Source organism: Gymnoscopelus microlampas (assembly GCF_963454915.1).
Source record: "Gymnoscopelus microlampas genome assembly, chromosome: 6".
Lineage (NCBI taxonomy): Eukaryota > Metazoa > Chordata > Actinopteri > Myctophiformes > Myctophidae > Gymnoscopelus > Gymnoscopelus microlampas.
In genome coordinates this window covers 32,127,769-32,145,671 of record NC_139943.1, presented here as the reverse complement: position 1 = coordinate 32,145,671, position 17,903 = coordinate 32,127,769, and the positions used below count along the sequence as shown (strand labels likewise).

Sequence of the window (17,903 nt, the reverse complement as noted above, 5' to 3'; positions counted from 1 at the left end):
TCATGTGGGATGGGATATTTTTGAGATAAGTAAGAAAGGGTTGCCATATCCTATAACATGTGTATATTATTTCTTAGAGAGTATGTTATCTTTTCTAGGGGTATACAGCCGTTCACCTCTGTAAGCCACAATCCAATTGGCAGTGGGAGTTCCGAGGCCATATGGGCATATCAATTGGCTCGGCAGTTCTGGACTAGATCTCCATATATGCCTAGATATGGCCACATTGGTCAGATCAGCAGTTTTGGACAACCACCTATCCAACTGACGCGGTGCTGGGCATATAAATGTCCCTTGGGTGGTTGTCCCAAGTTTGAAGTCAGACGGTTCTCGAGATACGTGAACTACAGACGGACGGACGTACAGATTTATACGATTTGACAACGTCTGTGTTAGAAGATTTAATTAACTAGAGGTTCGGGCAACCATGCATAACTGTTTAAGCCCTATACATCATATGACTCTTCTCGTCCTCCCTTTTGGTTGTGTGGGTTTGTGTCCCATTGGTACAATCGTAATTAACCCTGTACGGATTCACGCTCTGCCACTAATTCTACACCCGGGGACCCGCTCCCCGGAGTTTCTTTTATCTCCCACGTCGCAGTTCCATGGACTGTCACTACGGACCCCCAGCTGTGGCTCAAGATTGTGACTGTGGACCGGGCCTCTCCGTGGAGCACGACCGTGGATTTCTACTACATTACACTATACCACTACACTATACTGTATATTATCTTAACATTCTTATATTATACCATTATATACTGCATACACATTATTGTTGTACTATATTATATTATCTTATACTATCTTACACTATTATATTTGCTACTATTGTTATTGTTACTACTTGTATCTCTTTCTGTCTCTCCTCTGTCTCTCCCTCTCTCTCTCTTCTTTCCCCCCGACACGGTCGAGGCAGAAGGCCGCCCACCCTAGAGCCTAAGGTTCTGCCTGACGTTTCTTCCAGTTAAGAGGGAGTTTTTCGTTGCCACTGTCGCAAAATTGCTTGCTCAGTGTGGGACTGTCGGGTCTCTTCTCTACATGTAAAGTGTCTTGAGACAACTTGTTGTGATTTGACACTTTAATAAAATTGAATTGAATTGAATTGAATGACAAATAATGAAAATAGCTGATAAACAAAGGTAAGTATTTTTTCTTTTTATGATTTTAGTTTGTTTTCATTTATATTGCAAAGGCCTTTTATTCTTTTTTTTTGATGGGCAGGGGGGGGCTGCAACTATCGATTATCTAAGCAATCGTTCTAGTGATTCCGTTTTCGAATATTTTATACTTCGTCACTTGTGTAAAAATAGTGAAACTAACCAATCTAAAAGTCACAACGGAACTACTCATTTTAGTGCGATGCGACGGACATGTAATGCTTTATAAGTGTAATGCTTTAGAAGTTATTCAAAGGGTTTTAAAATCTTTTCTGCATATAATGTGCAGCCAGCGCAGTGCAGACAGCACTGGCGTTATATGTGACCTACAACTGGTATTAGTAAGGAATGTGGCGGCCGCATTCTGAACTAATTGGGTGGAGAGATATAAGATATTAATATTTTAATAATATATATTACATCATTAATACAATATTTATTATATTATACTATATAATATACATTATAATACATATTATTATAATATATAATATAATAATATCGTTGCTATCCGGCAGACAACTCAATTTTTCCGTTTTTGCATTTCCCCCCCCATAAATCAGTGCTATTGAACACCCTTTACGTCTGTGTGTTGGTTAAAACAATATTGAACCAATGAAAAGTATTAAAAAGCGCTTCTGACAAAACCAGCTAACTCCATTGAATCTTCAAACTTTCTGCTAAACCAGCTAACTCTACCAAAGGGGTGTGGAGTTAGCTGGTTTCTGCCTGCCAGCAGAGATATATAACATTGAATTAATTACAATAATTAATAATATATGGATAATAATATCCATATTCATATTTACATTATTTATATAAATTGTATAACATTTACAATGATATATAATATAATTATGATTTCACAATTTTTGCATTATTTGGAAACGTCATTTCTAATAAAATACTAATTTAATAATCAATCCCTATAATGACGTGGCCAAAGTATTTTATTGAATTATTGATTATGGATTTTTGGGCAGTGCAACCGCCCCTATAAGTGAGGTTTGGAATTTGCACCCCCCCAACCCCGCGCTGTGATTGGCCACCAGTGTACCCCCCTAACCCTGCACCGTGATTGGCCATGGTGACTCTATTCAGGACTGTGATTGGCTAGAAGCACATGACACATGTGCATAGCCCTATAAATACGCGCGCACTAGAGATGTGCGGATGGCCTCTCACGTCACCCGAATCCGCATGTACAAATTAATTATCCGCCCGTTATCCAACCGCAATAATTATATTATCCAATTTAAGTATCCGCACCTCCCGTATGTCAAAATATTATTATTTTCTGGTATTCCCCGTTAGTTTTAGTATTAGTTGTGCGATGCGATCACAAAATACATTGATTTAGCCTATGGAATGTCGGTGCGTCTTTTTTTCTTTTTTTTAAACCGGTGCTGCGCTGAGCCTGAACATACAGAGCGCGCACTGCTCTGCTGCGATGAACAGTGCGGCATCCAACACACATGCGGCATCCAACTGCCAGCGCAGCATAGCAGTGCCGGTTTAAAAAAAAGACGCACAGAGCCACCGACATTCCATAGGCTAAATCAATGTATTTTGTGATCGCATCGCAGGGGCTGCTCTACACACTCACAGACACAAGCACGCAGAGATTTAGCTATTTTATGGATAGATATATTAGATGTCATCAATTTATTTACCGCAATATTTCACCCGCGGTTTATCCGATATTAATTAATAATTATATTTGATTGACCCGAATCCACCCAAACCGCGGTTAACTGCGGCAACCGCGGCTAAAACCGCGATCCGCACATCTCTAGCGTGCACACTTAAAAAGTGAATCACTTCCATCACTGTGAGCCCAGTATTAGCCCAGTATTGTGATTAGCTAGCAAGACGCCGCCCACTTCACACTGGGTGTGATTTTTTAAATTTCAGAAACGATTAAATCAATTAGTTCGATTAACTGTTGCAGCCCAGTTTCAATTAGCTAACTTTTTTTTCAATCCTAGTTTTAACACTGATAACTTTACAGTGTATTACAGGCTGTACTGTAGGTACAACATAATGTAGTTTAGTGATGCTCAACCTTAAAAAATTCAAGGACCCCCAGTTTGATATGCATTAGGCCTCGGACCCCCATTTGATGCAGTATTTTGTTTTTTGCTCTAGGACCCCGATCTACACTGTAAAATCCTTTGATTTAACTGAGTCTACAATTGGAACCAGTAAGGGTCCATCTGGTTCCATTTACAATACACACACACCCTTACCCCCCTGGTGGTCCCCGGACCAACATTAAGAACCACTGAGAGAGTGAAAACAGGTACGTGGGCTGAGGTGACCACCTCACAGCTTATCACCACTGCTAAGTGGCGTCATTTTGTAATAATTAATTTGGAGCATATAGCTGCCTTAAGTCTCTCTCACATGGACTCAAACTCGTCGATGCGCTGCTTGGTGTTGCCCTGGCGGATCTGCCGCAGCGTCTTGTACTTGTCTCGGCCGGCCTTGACGTTCATGACGTGCAGCACGTCATTCTGGGTTATCTTGGTCTCGTCCTGAGTCTGGGCCAGCTCCAAGCTCAATGCCTGCAACTGCATTTTGGTGCTCTCATTCTTCTGGGCCTCGGTGGCACGGTCCTCCTCCTCGTTACGCAGGTCGTGGTCATTGGACAGCTCGACACTGGCCTTGGTGTGGCTATCGTCGTCCTGCTCGTCATTCTCCTCGTGCGCCGGCACGGGGGCCGCTAACGCGGGCATAGTCATCATGGCTGTCTTCAGTTCATCCTTGGTCTTCTCTAGGTCCTCCTGGGCCGACATCGCCTTATGTTGCCATTCTGACGCCTCCTCTTCCTGCTTCCTCTTGGCCTCCTCCAGGATGCCAATCTTAGCCATGAATTCACCCAACTCAGCAGCCTGTTGCTCCTGGTTCTTTGTCTGGTCAGCAGCCTGTTTGGTCAGCTCTACCATTGCCTCCTCTGTACTGAGTCTCTCCTTCTCCAACCTCTCCACCTCCTCCCTCACTCTCCTCCTCTCCTGCTCCAACTCCAAAGCACACCGGGTCTGCTCCTCAAGCTCTTTCTGGGCCCTGAGTGTATGCTCCTCTTTCTGTCTCAGGCTTTCAAACAGCTCATCCTTCTCTCGCTCTAACCTCTCTTTCTCCCTTTGAGCGTGCTCAAGTTTCTGCTCAAGAGCCCTCGCCATCTGTTTGTGTTCATTGGCCTGAGCCTTCATCTGTTGCATCTTGATAGTGTCTGGCTTCCTCCTAGTCGTGTACAGCCCATGGTTGTCTTTGCACAGTGCTAGGATACGCTTGTTGATACGCAATCGTGGCACATAGAACACCAAGTCGGGAGCTTTCTTGTCAGTGGGTTTGATGATAAACTTAGTGCCATTGTAGGAGAGTATTCTAATCTCACTCCACCGGAAACCATTCTCTGGTATCAACTTGTCATCGTGTTTGTATATGTTAAGGCCCAGGGCGTGCACTCCCAGCCACACTTCTGTACCTTTCTTGTTCTTGATCTCAAAGTAATTGACTCCGTACATGTCCAGGTCCTGTGCAATCTTCAGGTACTCCATCATGGAATCTTGTCTGAACATTCCTCTGCGTTCTTCGTGCAAGGTCTGCATCTTGTCATCCCACTGTTCCTTCGTTAACGTCTGCTGTTCCAGGACTCTCTGAGGAAGCAATCTATCTTGGGCGAGGTATCCTGGCTTATGAACTTCTTTGCTATAGTCAGCATACTGGGCCTGGACAGAGTAGGAGGAGAGCAGCACAGCCGTCTCTGGGGGACTGTAGATCTCGTCATTCAGAATGGCCTCTTTCACCTCAAGGAAGAAGAGTCTCTGTGTGATTTCCTGGATCAGCTCCTCTGACACATCCTCAGGGAATAGCCTTGCCCTGAACTTAAACTGAAGCGGGTTCTCTTTCCTCACGTCCTGCTGGGTGAGTTTCTTATCGAGCTGGAGCCAAGTGAGATCACCTTTACTGTCAATATACTCCAGGCCAAAGAACCACTCCTCCTGCAGATCCATAGTCTTCACCACCTGATCAAAGAGCTGTTTGCCTGTTGTATTTGGCTTCATTTGAAACTCCAGCTGCTCTCTGTCCATGGTGGTCACGCACATGTTGATCAGTTTATGCACCTCTGTTCCCTCTCCCACCATACTCCTTACACCAGACAGAAAGGTCCTCAGTTTAGCCATCTCTATCTTCTTTACCTCTCTCTGACACTCCTTACACCAGACTAGCTGTCAGATCACAAAGACCGTATTCAAATGTGTTATAGCGGATAGATTGAAATTGAAGGTACAAACACTTTTGTCTGGATCTTATTTAGGCTTTTAACTTCTATTGTCAATCAAGACAGATACTGCAGCACTGCTGAGTAGCTGGTGGCGTTTGGCCTTATATATCTTGGAAGCCAGTCTACGACATCAGTGCTGTGTCACATGTCTGACATCACAGTACTAACTCTGTGACGTCAGACATCTGTGATTGGCTGTGATGCGTAATCTATGACACGCCTCAGTGGCCAGACAGGGTACTTAAAGAGTAAACTGGAGTAGTGGGTAGCAACAGTTACCTCGAGTCCCCATAGTGATTGTATCCGTGGAGACAGTTATTTACCACCGGCCTTAACACTCAGTAGCAACAAGCAAGCTAGCAACTGGAAGTAGTAAGCGAGCAATTCAGAGAGGGATAAAATACATTTGTTTTCTCAAGAAAAGGTCCCAGCAATGCAGAGCTCAGTGGGAAGTTCCGTCTACATGTCCAGCACGGGCATACCCATGTCCACGTCCGCTCAGGCCCCTGCGGTACCAGTACAGCATCGGTATCCAGTATCCATCGTCCAGTACCCATATGTAGAAGGCGGAGAAGCGTTTTTCCCTACCTTCTTCAATCCGGAAGTCCAGCTGTATAGACAGGGTGGTGGTGGCTACTTTAACTCGCAGGCCGGCTCTCAAGTCACCACTAACGTGGTCTCCTCTGAAGTGGAAGATGAAAACTTCCGACAGTCCTCCAGGATTGCATCTCACAAAAACACCCAGCACAACAGCCATCTGATTTGGTTAAAGGATAACTTAGAGATAGCAAGGGAGGGGAGTCTGTCCAGATGCTCCTTGTATGACGACTACCTGCGCCACTGTCAGGAGCATAAACTAGACCCGGTCAATAAACCCTCCTTCGGCAAGCTCATTCGCTCTGTCTTCGTGGACCTCAAGACACGACGTCTCGGCACCAGAGGAAACTCTAAGTACCACTACTATGGCATTCGGGTGAAGCCCAACTCGCCACTCAGCAAGCTGCAGGAGGATCCTCAGTACATGGTCACAGGGCAGCAGACTATCAACCAGGAGCAGAGCGTGAAGGACTGCAGGTCGGACCATCTGTCAGGTGTCTCTCAACACACCACCAACCCCAACACCCCAGAGCCGTTAGAAGCAGCTCAGAGTCAGCACCACCTGCAGCAGTTAAAAATATCTTGTGACCTGCCACGGTTTCCCACCCTTGACCACCTCTGCAGCGAGCTGCTTCCCAAGAATGACATCAAGAAGCTGCAGACACTCTACAGGGAGAACTGTATGGCTATTCTGGATGTGGTGAAGAATCTTCAGTTCCACTGCATTAAGAAGCTGTGGCAGAGCTTCTGGTGCTCATCTAGTGACAGAGCCACTGCCATCCCCAACAGCAATGAGGGCATGATTCCCAGAGACGACCTGGTGGCTCTATGTAAATATGAAGATGTCAGAATGTGGATGAGGAGCTGTGACAGCATCCTATATGAAGCCATGGTGGAGATCCTCATCCCTAACGTGCTGTGCCAAGTTTCCAGTGATCTAATTGGGGACATCCGTAAATTTGCCAAGAGAGTGGAAGGCTGGATGACCACAGCAATGACAGACTTTCCTCAAGAGGTGGTCTGCAGTAAGGTAGAGGTTGTCAGTGCCTTTGCCCAGATGCTGCGTCACTACACCCGTTTGAACCACCTGGCCCAGGAAGCCCACTCCGTCCTCCAGAACACCTCCACAATAAACAAAATGCTTGTTGACCTCAGCAAGGTCGACTTCACTAACATCCAGAAGCAAGCGTCGTGGGTGTGTCAGTGTGATGAGAGTGTTGTCCAGCGCTTGGAGCAGATCTTCAAAGCGACCCTGCAGCAGCAAAGCTCCGGGGACCAGTGGGCTACCTGGCTAGATGGTGTGGTCTCCCAGGTCCTTAAGCCCCACCAGGAAAACAAAAAATGTGTAGAGGATGCACGCCAGTTCCTACTCAAATGGTCCTTCTACAGCTCCATGGTGATCAGGGACCTCACCCTGCGTAGCGCGGCCACTTTCGGCACCTGCCACCTCATCCGACTGTTCTACGATGAATACATGCTCTACCTAGTGGAACGCTGTGTGGCCAAGGCCACCAAGCAAACGGCTATCACTGTCATTGGAGAGTTCAATGACCTTAGATGCGCCGGGACAAATAAAGACCCGTACTTCTCAGATGACATGAGTGAACTTGGCAGCAATGCTGATGCATCCCGAGGGTCCGTTAAGAGACAGAGGATGAGATCTGAGCACAGTGCAGCAGCTGTTGAATCTAGTAGCCTAACAAGGCCAGCCCAGCAACTATCCCTGCAGCAATAGGGTCTCTATAGTGCAGGGGTTCCCAAACCTTTTAGTTCGAGACCCAAAAGAGAAATTCCGTGTCTCATACAAAAAACATATCAAACATACATTAACAAAAATACATTAATCACTTAATAGGTCCTCTCAGTGTGTCCTTAGACAATTTTTTTAAAACTTTGTATACTGAAAGTACCTTAAGGGAGTACCGGCCGGCCGGCGGGTGGACTATGTCGTCACGCTCATGTCACCATGACTCAGCCATTACCATATAAGGAGGAGTTCCCAATGCAGCTACTCCCAAATATGGAGTGTGTTGTGTAACTTCAGTGTGTCTCATGGCATCAATCGCAAACAAATCAGTCAGCTCCATATATGGGCACAAAAGGGGGCATACCCATATATGAGCATATACTGATGACATCAGGGATTTCCGCATATGGTCATAAAAGGGACAAGGACTGACAGATAACGAGATCTCCATATATGGGTAAAAGGAACAAGGACTGACAGATACAGAGATCTCCATATACGGGCATAAAAGGGTCAAGGACTGACATATACAGAGATCTCCATATATGGGCATATCAGTCGGATAGATGTGAGGGCGTGTAGCGGCCCGAACCTCCAATTTATGAAATCCCTTTGAATCTTCTTTTTTTCTGAAACCCTGAAATAACAATTTACACTATATATGAATTCCACAAATCATATGGCGTTATATATATATAGAGGAAAGATTAAGAAACTAGAAAATGTGCTCCTCGGAGCACAGGTCTCCGCCAGTACTGTTCATGATTAATCCTGTCTTAAGTGTTACTTGATTAATCCTGTCTTAAGTGTTACTCCGCCATTTCTCAGCCATTTCGTGATTACTCCTGTCTTACCTCACTTTGAAAGAGGCCAAGACTCTTTCAAAGTGACACATCTATTTATAGGCCGCTATACGTCATGCGTCTCACTAGCCAATCAGAGCACACTCTTTCAACGTATTGTCACGTGTCACGTGAGGCTTGACCAATGTTAGCTTGGCCGAGGGGGGGGGGACGGAAAGTGAAAACATAGCCTCCTGGCAGAGACAATAAGTGTGTGTGCATGCCTGTGCGTGTGTGCTCAGTGTACGTGGAGAAGTGAGAAATGAGCATGCCCCTTAACCTACCTGCTCTCCCCTAGCTATAAAGTATATAAATCAGCGATCCTTAACCTAGGCCACGGACCACCGTTTGCAAAGTTTTATCTCTGGGACCCTAATCTACACTGTAATTTAACTCTGAGAGTGTACAAAGGGAACCAAAATGTGGTTCCATTTGGTTCCTAACTACCAAGCATTTAGTTCGGGTCCCCCCGAACCCCATTTTGAGAACCACTGATTTGAGTGTTCAGCGTCTTACAGGAACAATCACTTGCCGTCGCTAATGCTATAAGATGTCACCATTTATGTCTACTCACTCTGTCTCAGAGGATGGCTGTGACAGTTCCTAGTGGCATCATCTGGGTGCCGTGTCATTGTTCCGACGGCGCATTGTTCCGACGGTTACTAACCCTAACCCTAACCCTAACCGCACGTGGAAGCCACGTAGTCGGAGTAATGGCATATCGGACTTATGGGCAGTCCCCATCATCGGTAGGCAGGTTTGGCAATTATAATTTATTAATGCAAGAAAAATGGCATTTGCCATTCTGCTTTCACCGCTATTTGGGTAAGACTGATGTCATATTGGTGCTGCAACAAGCAGTGGATGTTCCTGCAGTACTATAATGTCATCAATATAATGCCAGTCATCTCCATATTCGGGCAAAAACTCTATATCTGAACAAAAACTGTGGACACACATACAGGACAGACACACAGACAACGATTTATAGATTTTACATAGATATACTATTGCGATGCCCATTGGAACTCATGTCCCGTCGGTTAAGCAATAACCATATAGTACTTGCTGGCCAGCCTATGGCGTTATTAATGACATCATATTGATGACATCAGGGATCTCCATGGGCTTTTGTGGATTTATAGATAATAAATATACAGGTATACACACACACACACACACACCAGAGCATGTGAGCGGAGCGGAGCGGGTGAAAATGCCGCTCCGCGCTCCAGGGGGCTGAAATGCCGCTCGCTATTCGCTCATGTTAAACCGCCCCGCGCTCCGCTCCCCGTCGCTCCTCGCTCACGTTGATTTGCGCAAATCTCGCTCCACGCTCCGCTCAAACCGGGTCGCTCAACAGTAAAAAAAAAGAAAAGAAAAAGAAAGTAGAAATTCTAATGACATCTCGGTGCGCTGTGCACTGCGGATGTCTGTGTGTCTCTGAGTCCGTGCGACCGGGCATGCTCAAACATTCGGTGCGCGGCCCCCGCGAGGACGGCCTGGAGCGGGAGGCGGTCCTCGCTCTGAGTAGCGCTCCAACCTTTTTATAACCAGCTCCGCGCTCACGTCAAAATCGCGTCGCTCCGCTCACCGCTCCGCTCCGCTCACATGCTCTGACACACACACATATATATATATAACATTTTATTTTATTTTGAGGACCGCTGATCGTCAGTTGGATAAGCGGTTCTCACCGCACTCCCAGGCACTGCACTCCCTTGGGTCTTTGGCGATATGCAGAGATCGGTAGTTCTTGACATCGCATCTCCATATATGCCCGTATACATGGGCATATTGCTCGGACCAACGGTTCTGGACAACCACCGATCCACAGACTTCATGCCGGGCACTACATTTCCTTTGGTCCTCTGTGACATGCGTGCTGAAGTCGATCGGCCGGACAGTTCTCAGGATACGCCGAAGCCAGGACAGATATGCACACTGACACTGACACTTGTCGCATGCAAAGATTTGTGGAATTCATTCATATTAGTAATAATACTATATATAATAGTAATAAGAAGAAGAAGGTATCGTAGTTTGACGCACATGTGACTAAGAGGCGCAACCTACGTCATGACTCGATGGACAGACTGAGTACTTAAACTGTACACCACTTAATTTAGACCATGGTTTAAGAGTGTGGTCACCTTCAGCAGTGACTTCTTTTCAGTGGAAATCCATGGCAACAGATTCCTCACTCCTCGATTCTGGGTTGGAGTATCAGCCACAAGAGGAGCTCTACCAGCAGTTGCTATTACAGACGAGGGGAAAGACAAAAAGTGAAACCCCAAACTCCACAGTGATCCAACCACTTCCTGGTATGTGTGTCAAAACCCGATCCCACCCAGACAAGCAGAATATCTTCATCAACATCTGTCAATCAACCTCAATCCCTCCCCCTCTGGAACTCTCAAGGGAGGAGCTTGTGGAGCTCCTCAAATCAGAAGACCCCACCAACTATCGATTTCCCATGAGCCTTGGCGAGCCGCACACAGAGATCGACAACAGTTCCTTGGGTTGTACAGCCTATGATGTTGTCGTCAACCAAGATTTATTTGAGAAGTGCCAGAAAGATTCTCTGTTTATGCATTTCCTCATCCTGGTATCATTAGAGGGGTTAGAGAATAAATACAACTTGGAGCTCAGCAGAGACTGGAAGGTTCTGAGGAACAGGAAGCTATTTGGCTCTGTGAGCGAGCAGAACATCCGCACCAAGAGCCGACCTGACATCGAAGAACTACCTCCACAGGATGCCCCTCCTGTCCCGGTCAAAAGACCTGAGTTCAGTTTGTTAGTGGAGCCCCCTGTTGACGAACCAGAGTACCTCATCGCTGAGATACAACTACCTGGGGTGTTGTCATGTACTTGTCTGATCCTGGATGTAGGTGAGGATCGTCTTGTTCTATCAGCTCGTCCTTCTCTCTTTCACCTGGACGTCTTCCATCCTCTCCTCATTGACCAGGAGAACAGCCTGGCCCAGTACAACAAACACACAGAGACTCTGACAGTAAAAAAAATACATCATTTTCTTTTACCCCTTTTTCTCCCCAATTTAGTCATTTGTGTGTTGTCACTGCTGTTGTATCCTACTGACTCACCTGCACTGAGAAGCCCTCACCGGGAGGACGTAGAGCCTCTGTCCTACTCCTGCTCGCCTACGCTCCCTGCTGACAGGTGCCGCCCCAGCCTGTAGGAGTACATGCAGTGACAAATATCAACTAAACCTTCCGCCTGGCTCATCTCCCCCGAACACGGGCCAATTGTGTTAACATAGAACCTCGACAAAGCCGGATGCAGTGGTGGGTAGGCACTTTACCACTGTGCCACCCGAGCGCCCTTGCTATTATCATATTCATTTGTTAACTTTTCAGAGTAAATAAAGGTAGTTTTTTTTGTCAGACTGTTGTCATTTCTTTTCAAACTACTGAATCGACAGCAACCTATTTTTTTTTAACACAGCTGATCACTTCTTTGAAGCTACTTGACCGGTTTCTGTTGGGGCCGATGCATGTTGGATATACATGCCCACCCACCCAGTTATGCAATACCTGTTGTACCCGTGTTGCAGTACCCGTTGTGTCTGTGTGTCCCTTTTATGGCCATATATGGAGATATCTGTATCTGTCTGTCTGTGTCCCTTTTTTGCCCATTTATGGAGTTCCGTGTTAGGCATGCCCAAATATGGGGTTCCCTGATGTCATATTGAAGACATCAGGTAACCCCATATATGGGTATTTTTCAATATTTTTTGAAGATCCACTTATCTGCTTCCCACTTGGCTGGCACATCATGACCTTGGGACATCATGACCTTGGGTTGTTGGCGATACGCATGCAGAGTTTGTCAAAAGGTACACAGACCACAGATACCTTGCCCGTAGGGCAGCAGGGGAGGTCTGTGGTATGCCCATATATGGTGATTTCTGTATCTGTGGTCTGTGTGCCTTTTGTGCCCATATATGGTGATTTCTGTATCTGTCTGTTTGCCTGTGTCCCTCGTATTGCCCATATATGGAGATGTCTTTATCTGTCTGTCCTTGTCCCTTTTATATGCCCATATATGGAGATCCCTCAAGTAATCAGTACATACATGCCTAAGGTGGTCGGTCCAACCGGTTCTTGAGATATGTTAACTACAGACGGACAGACGTACAGAGATTTTGTGCCTTTATGGGGGAAGCTCTCAAACAGTCCAATGCTATCATGAGGAAATTTCACGGAGAGAGTAGCCAATGAGATGAGAGAGAAGGAGTACCAGAGTAAGTAGGCTAGGTGGGAGGTGGGCGTTGGCGCTTTGACCGTCGATGTTAAAAGAAAGAATCTACAATGTTCTGCTGTTTGGAGTGTGGATGGTCGACAACAGATAGGATGCGTTGGAGGACGTTGAGCGCAGCCACCAGATGGCCATGTTGCTTTCCCTGTATATCCCCAGACTGAGTGTGTTGTTGTTGCACATTCTGCAGCGTTCCAACCAACACCAGGAGGCGCTACGACTTACTGACATCATTGCCTCCAACCAACACAGACTGTATGAGGTGTTGTCTGTTTTCTAAAAAGGAACTGAGTCAGTTCCTTTCGAGGTTCAGAGATTCATCTCTGCTGCTGTTGGACAATGGACTGGATGCACTGGGATACCAGTTGAAACCATAGCGTGCGCTCGCACACACACCAACCCGACTCCGAGGAGACGTTACCCCGGGGCGACGGGGGCGCTACCGGCCTCACACCGTCCACGGGCTGAGCCTCTATCAGAAGGACTCAGGCCCCCGATCGACACCCGGGCAACAGCCGTCTCCTGTACGCCACATTTCCCGCGCCCACCGCGGCCGGGGATTCGGCGCTGGGCTCTTCCCTCTTCGCTCGCCGCTACTGGGGGAATCCTTGTTAGTTTCTTTTCCTCCGCTTAGTAATATGCTTAAATTCAGCGGGTCGTCTTGTCTGATCTGAGGTCGTAAAGCAACGGGTTGCTGGTGGCGGCTCCCCCCGTGAGGGAGCAGGCTCGCCGAGACGCGGTGAGAAGACCGCCAGCCTCCCCAGTGCGTTCTTCATCGACGCATGAGCCGAGTGATCCACCGTTAAGAGTTGTACTTTTTGGTTTTGTTTGGCGACGGCCGCGGGTTCACGAAAACAGTTGGTAAGTAATACCTCGGCGACAGACCCCCGGGCACCGCAGGTCACCGCCCCGCCACACACACACACACACACACACGGTAACAGAGTAACATTGTTTGTTTGTTTGATTGTTTATTTGTTTGTTTGTTTGTTTTGTTTATTTCAATCAAATGTGTTGTCAGAGTCAGCTTTTGGGTTATTTTTAAGCATAATATTTCCATATTATTTTGTAATGAATTATATATCTATCCATCAAGGCAGAGTGAGATGTTTGAGCCCAGCAGCAATGACGACGCAATGCACAGAAAAGCCTCCACATCTGGTCAGACGAGGGAGGAGCCAGGCCTGGAGCCAAACCACAGTGCCTAGAGCCTCCTAGTGTTGCCAACAGCTGTAACATTTCAACTTTCCTGGCCTGGCATTGGCCGGACTGATGGTGTGGATTCACTCACATAGTACGGATCCGCGTTGTCGGTCTGCTAGTGCCAGGCTAACCTGGCCTGGCATCGGCCGGACTGGTGGCGTGGATATTGGCTGTTGCAGGCATAGATATATATAAAGGCTAGACTCACCCACGCTGCTGGCCAATGGCCACATGGCGGCCATCTTGCGACGGTCATTCATAACATTATGTATATGGTACATGAAGTAGCTTTAAAGAAGTGATCATGAAATAACCATAGCGTGCTCAATTTTCATCCGATTTTAAAACGGTTTGGTGTGTTGTAAACACCAAAGATGTAGTTATGATACTGCATACTTAAAGGGCAAGACCACTTTGGTAGAGGTTTGGGTTGTGTAGTTACCTTGCCATGATGTAACTCCAAAGGTGGGCAAGAAATAAAAATAATTGCTCCATTGATTAGAAATTGATAATTCAAAATATGCTCCCCATTGACTTACATTGTACGGTAAAACAGCTCTCAAGGTCACTCTTTTAGCACATAAACGAACACAAACAAAGTTGATTCAGACAATATAGAACATCACCAAACCCAGTACTGTTTTTTTTTTTAAATAAAAATGTCAACTTCCTGTTGATTTTGCCATTTTTAATAAGTAGAAAACCTGCGGATCCGGATCCAGATCTTCAAATAGTAAAATCAACAGGAAGTTGACATTTTTATTAAAAAAACAAACAGTACTGGGTTTGGTGATGCTCTATATTGTCTGAATCAGCTATGTTTGGGTTCATTTATGTGCTAAAAGAGTGACTTTGAGAGCTGTTTTACCGTACAATGAGGAGTCAATGAGGAGCATTATTTTTAATTATCAATTTCTAATCAATGGAGCAATTATTTTTGATTTCTTGCCCACCTTTGGAGTTACATCATGGCAAGGTAACTACAAAACCCAAACCTCTACCAAAGTGGTCTTACCCTTTAATGTTATTTTTAAAAAAAAACATGATTATAATTATGAGTATGCAGTATCATAACTACATCTTTGGTGTTTACCAACATATACCATGTACATAATGTTATGAATGACCGTCGCAAGATGGCCGCGGTTGAGCTGCGCTTGCGACGCCCCCTTGAGCCATCTAGCCTTTATATATGGTTGCAGGCTGTAAATGTAGCATGCATGGATCTGCGTAGTCGGTCTGGCTAGTGCCAGGCTAAACCTGACCTCCTAATTAGCACTGTCTCTAACTACCCCCAGGAGACAGTGGGGGCAGTAGCATGCCACTTGGACATAGGCCGGGGTCTGATCAGCCTCGGTGCATTTTCTGTTAACTAAAGAGCTGGGGACTGAACTGAACAAAGACTATAGCAATGAGTACTATCAGAATATAGAGCTATTTAACAGTTATTTTAACCAAAGAAAATCACATACCCTACCTTTAACTAAATGTAATATTTTTAATTATTAATTTGAGATTTGTTCTGAAACCTTTCCCATATATGGAGATACATGACATCATAGTAATTAGGTCATAGTACTGACATCATCACAGTTTCCCAGAGAAAAGTACAAGTCACATTAGTCACATTCTTTATAGACATATAACTCAGCGGTCTAGCTGTGCAATGACTGTAAACTAGACAGCTTCAAATTATAATAGTGGGTTTATCATTTGCATAATGTTGACTTTGTTCAAACCAAACATTAATGTTACCAAGCTCTGGTAGATTGTAAATATATTCTGTAGTGTTCGCTGCAGCTGGGTAAATGCGATGGAACAGCAAGAACAGACAGAATGGGACTCTGTAAACAAACTCCTCGAGCATCATGGATTTAAGCCAGTGCGTTTTGCTGATCCTTTTCAAAATGATAACCTTTCAGATTTGGTTCTCCTGCACAAGGACACATCTCGTGAGATCAGGAGTACCCTGAGGACAATGCTTGCAGACTCAGACAGACGAGAAGCCCTCCTCCAGGAGTTTATCCAGTCCAACGACCTGCTTAAACTGGAAGTCCAAGAGCAAATGAGCCTAGCTTCGAAGCACTCCCAGAGGGCTACGGAGCTGGAGGGCATGCTGGACAGAATCAGGCATAAGGTCCAAGACATGGAGGACAGGTATGCCGGCAAGGTTGCCCAACAGCCCGACCACATGCACCAACTCCAACAGGAAAAGCAAGAAGCACAGAGGCGCTGCCTGGGACTAGAACAGAAGCTAGATAAGGAGAGAGATGCAGCGGCTCAGCTTCAGAGGAAGCTGTACTTCACAGTCAAGGAAGAGGAGAGGCGATTGGGGCGTCGGACACCGGACTTTCAACAGATCTCCAAGAGACACTCCTCAATGGACCAGCACATGTACGGTGTAATTGACTTCTATGAAACGCGGTCCCTCAAAGGAGACTCATCTGATGATGAGTCTTACCAAACGAGGAGTCAGAAGGACTCGGGCAATGTTACCCCATGCTCCAAAACCATTATAAAGCTTTATCAGGATCAGCTGAAAGATAGCAATACCCAGAGAGAAGAACTCAAGAGTGAGTTGCAGCACTTGAAGCGAGAGCTGGAGGCGAGGCCCACGATAAAAGAACTAAAGTCCTACAAACAGCAACTCCGCCGTATGGACATGCTGATCAAACAAAATAACACCAGCTTACCTAAAGAAGGAGGTAACTCTGGCAGCGAGCAAGTGATGGAAGCTAGTGGTTTATGCACTCAATATCGCCATTTGTTGAACGAAATTGGTGCAATTTTGAGAGGTTCCAGGATTCCAGTGCGGCTGCACCGGCAGAGACCCACCAATATGGAATCAGAGCTGGTTGAACTTCAGGACCTCATCCCTACACTGGAGGCGTGGGCCAAACAACTCCACTCACTGGACATGATGCTGGAGGGCATCTCCATTGATGACGATAAGGTGCTGCACAGTGACAACAAGGTGCTGCACAGTGACGAAAAGGTTCTGCGCAGTGCCAACAGAAAAACGTTGGCGAGCATGGTTTCCCATTTCCAGACACTGTTTGATGTGCGGTCTCTGAATGGTGTCTACCCACGCATGAACCAGGTCTACACAAGGCTGGCAGAGATGACCAATGCCATGAGAAACCTCAGAGATGTTCTGAATCTAGATGAGAGAGTTACCTCTTGTGAGATTGTTAACAAGGTGGCCAGGGTGGTTTCTTCCCCTGAACATGTTGGATTGCCGTATTTGCCCCCTGTGCATGCAGCACCCCGCCACTGATGAACTTCTATGTCGTATTTTTATATGTGTGTGTGCACGTGCGTGTGTGTGTGCCCCCAGAGCTAATCTTGCAAACTGCTGGACTGATCAGCACCAACTTAGTATCTCCACTTTTTTCACGTTATCCTTTTTTTTTATTACTTATATTCTCAGCTAACCTCCGTCAGAACTGGCCATTTGAGATTAGGCAGAAATGTTGCCCATCTATGACTGATGTCATAGATTGGCCACATGAAATCCGAGATCCAAATGAAGCAACTCCATCATTAGACCCCATCTCTTTTTTTAAACAAACGCCATTATATCATGAACGCAACATCCAATTAACCCCAGATTGGAATCACATGTTGAGGGACTGTCTATAGAGTGCACATCTCAAAGCGTTTTCACTGCTCATCAAAAGGGTTCAAGAGTGGAGGGCACCACAAATGTAAAAGGTTGAACTGGATGTCATAGAAACACCACTTGCTCTGCTGCAAGTCACGACTTGGCCAAGCGGAGATAGATA

At 46.0% G+C, this 17,903-nt stretch overlaps 4 protein-coding genes across 4 annotated transcripts; 3 read left to right on the top strand and 1 right to left on the bottom strand.

The window, feature by feature from the left end:
• Window positions 1-3,565: 3,565 nt before the first annotated feature.
• On the bottom strand, window positions 3,566-5,260 carry LOC311047361 (radixin-like; the record flags this gene model as incomplete). The annotated part of the gene is made up of 1 exon (XM_084060052.1): window positions 3,566-5,260. The coding sequence occupies exon 1, from the start codon at window positions 5,255-5,257 to the stop codon at window positions 3,566-3,568; it is 1,692 nt and encodes a 563-aa protein (XP_083916178.1). The 5' UTR covers window positions 5,258-5,260.
• Window positions 5,261-5,884: 624 nt separating this feature from the next.
• LOC311046954 (DNA-binding protein RFX2-like) lies at window positions 5,885-7,783 on the top strand (the record flags this gene model as incomplete). The annotated part of the gene is made up of 1 exon (XM_084059533.1): window positions 5,885-7,783. One exon carries the CDS (start codon window positions 5,885-5,887, stop codon window positions 7,781-7,783), a length of 1,899 nt encoding a protein of 632 aa, XP_083915659.1.
• Window positions 7,784-10,822: 3,039 nt separating this feature from the next.
• On the top strand, window positions 10,823-14,123 carry LOC311046952 (PIH1 domain-containing protein 1-like; the record flags this gene model as incomplete). The annotated part of the gene is made up of 3 exons (XM_084059531.1): window positions 10,823-11,650; window positions 13,106-13,170; window positions 14,012-14,123. The coding sequence occupies 3 exons, from the start codon at window positions 10,823-10,825 to the stop codon at window positions 14,121-14,123; spliced, it is 1,005 nt and encodes a 334-aa protein (XP_083915657.1).
• A 1,808-nt stretch (window positions 14,124-15,931) lies between these two features.
• Window positions 15,932-17,395, top strand: LOC311046951 (centrosomal protein of 70 kDa-like; the record flags this gene model as incomplete). Its single annotated transcript, XM_084059530.1, has 1 exon — window positions 15,932-17,395. One exon carries the CDS (start codon window positions 15,932-15,934, stop codon window positions 17,393-17,395), a length of 1,464 nt encoding a protein of 487 aa, XP_083915656.1.
• Window positions 17,396-17,903: the final 508 nt, after the last annotated feature.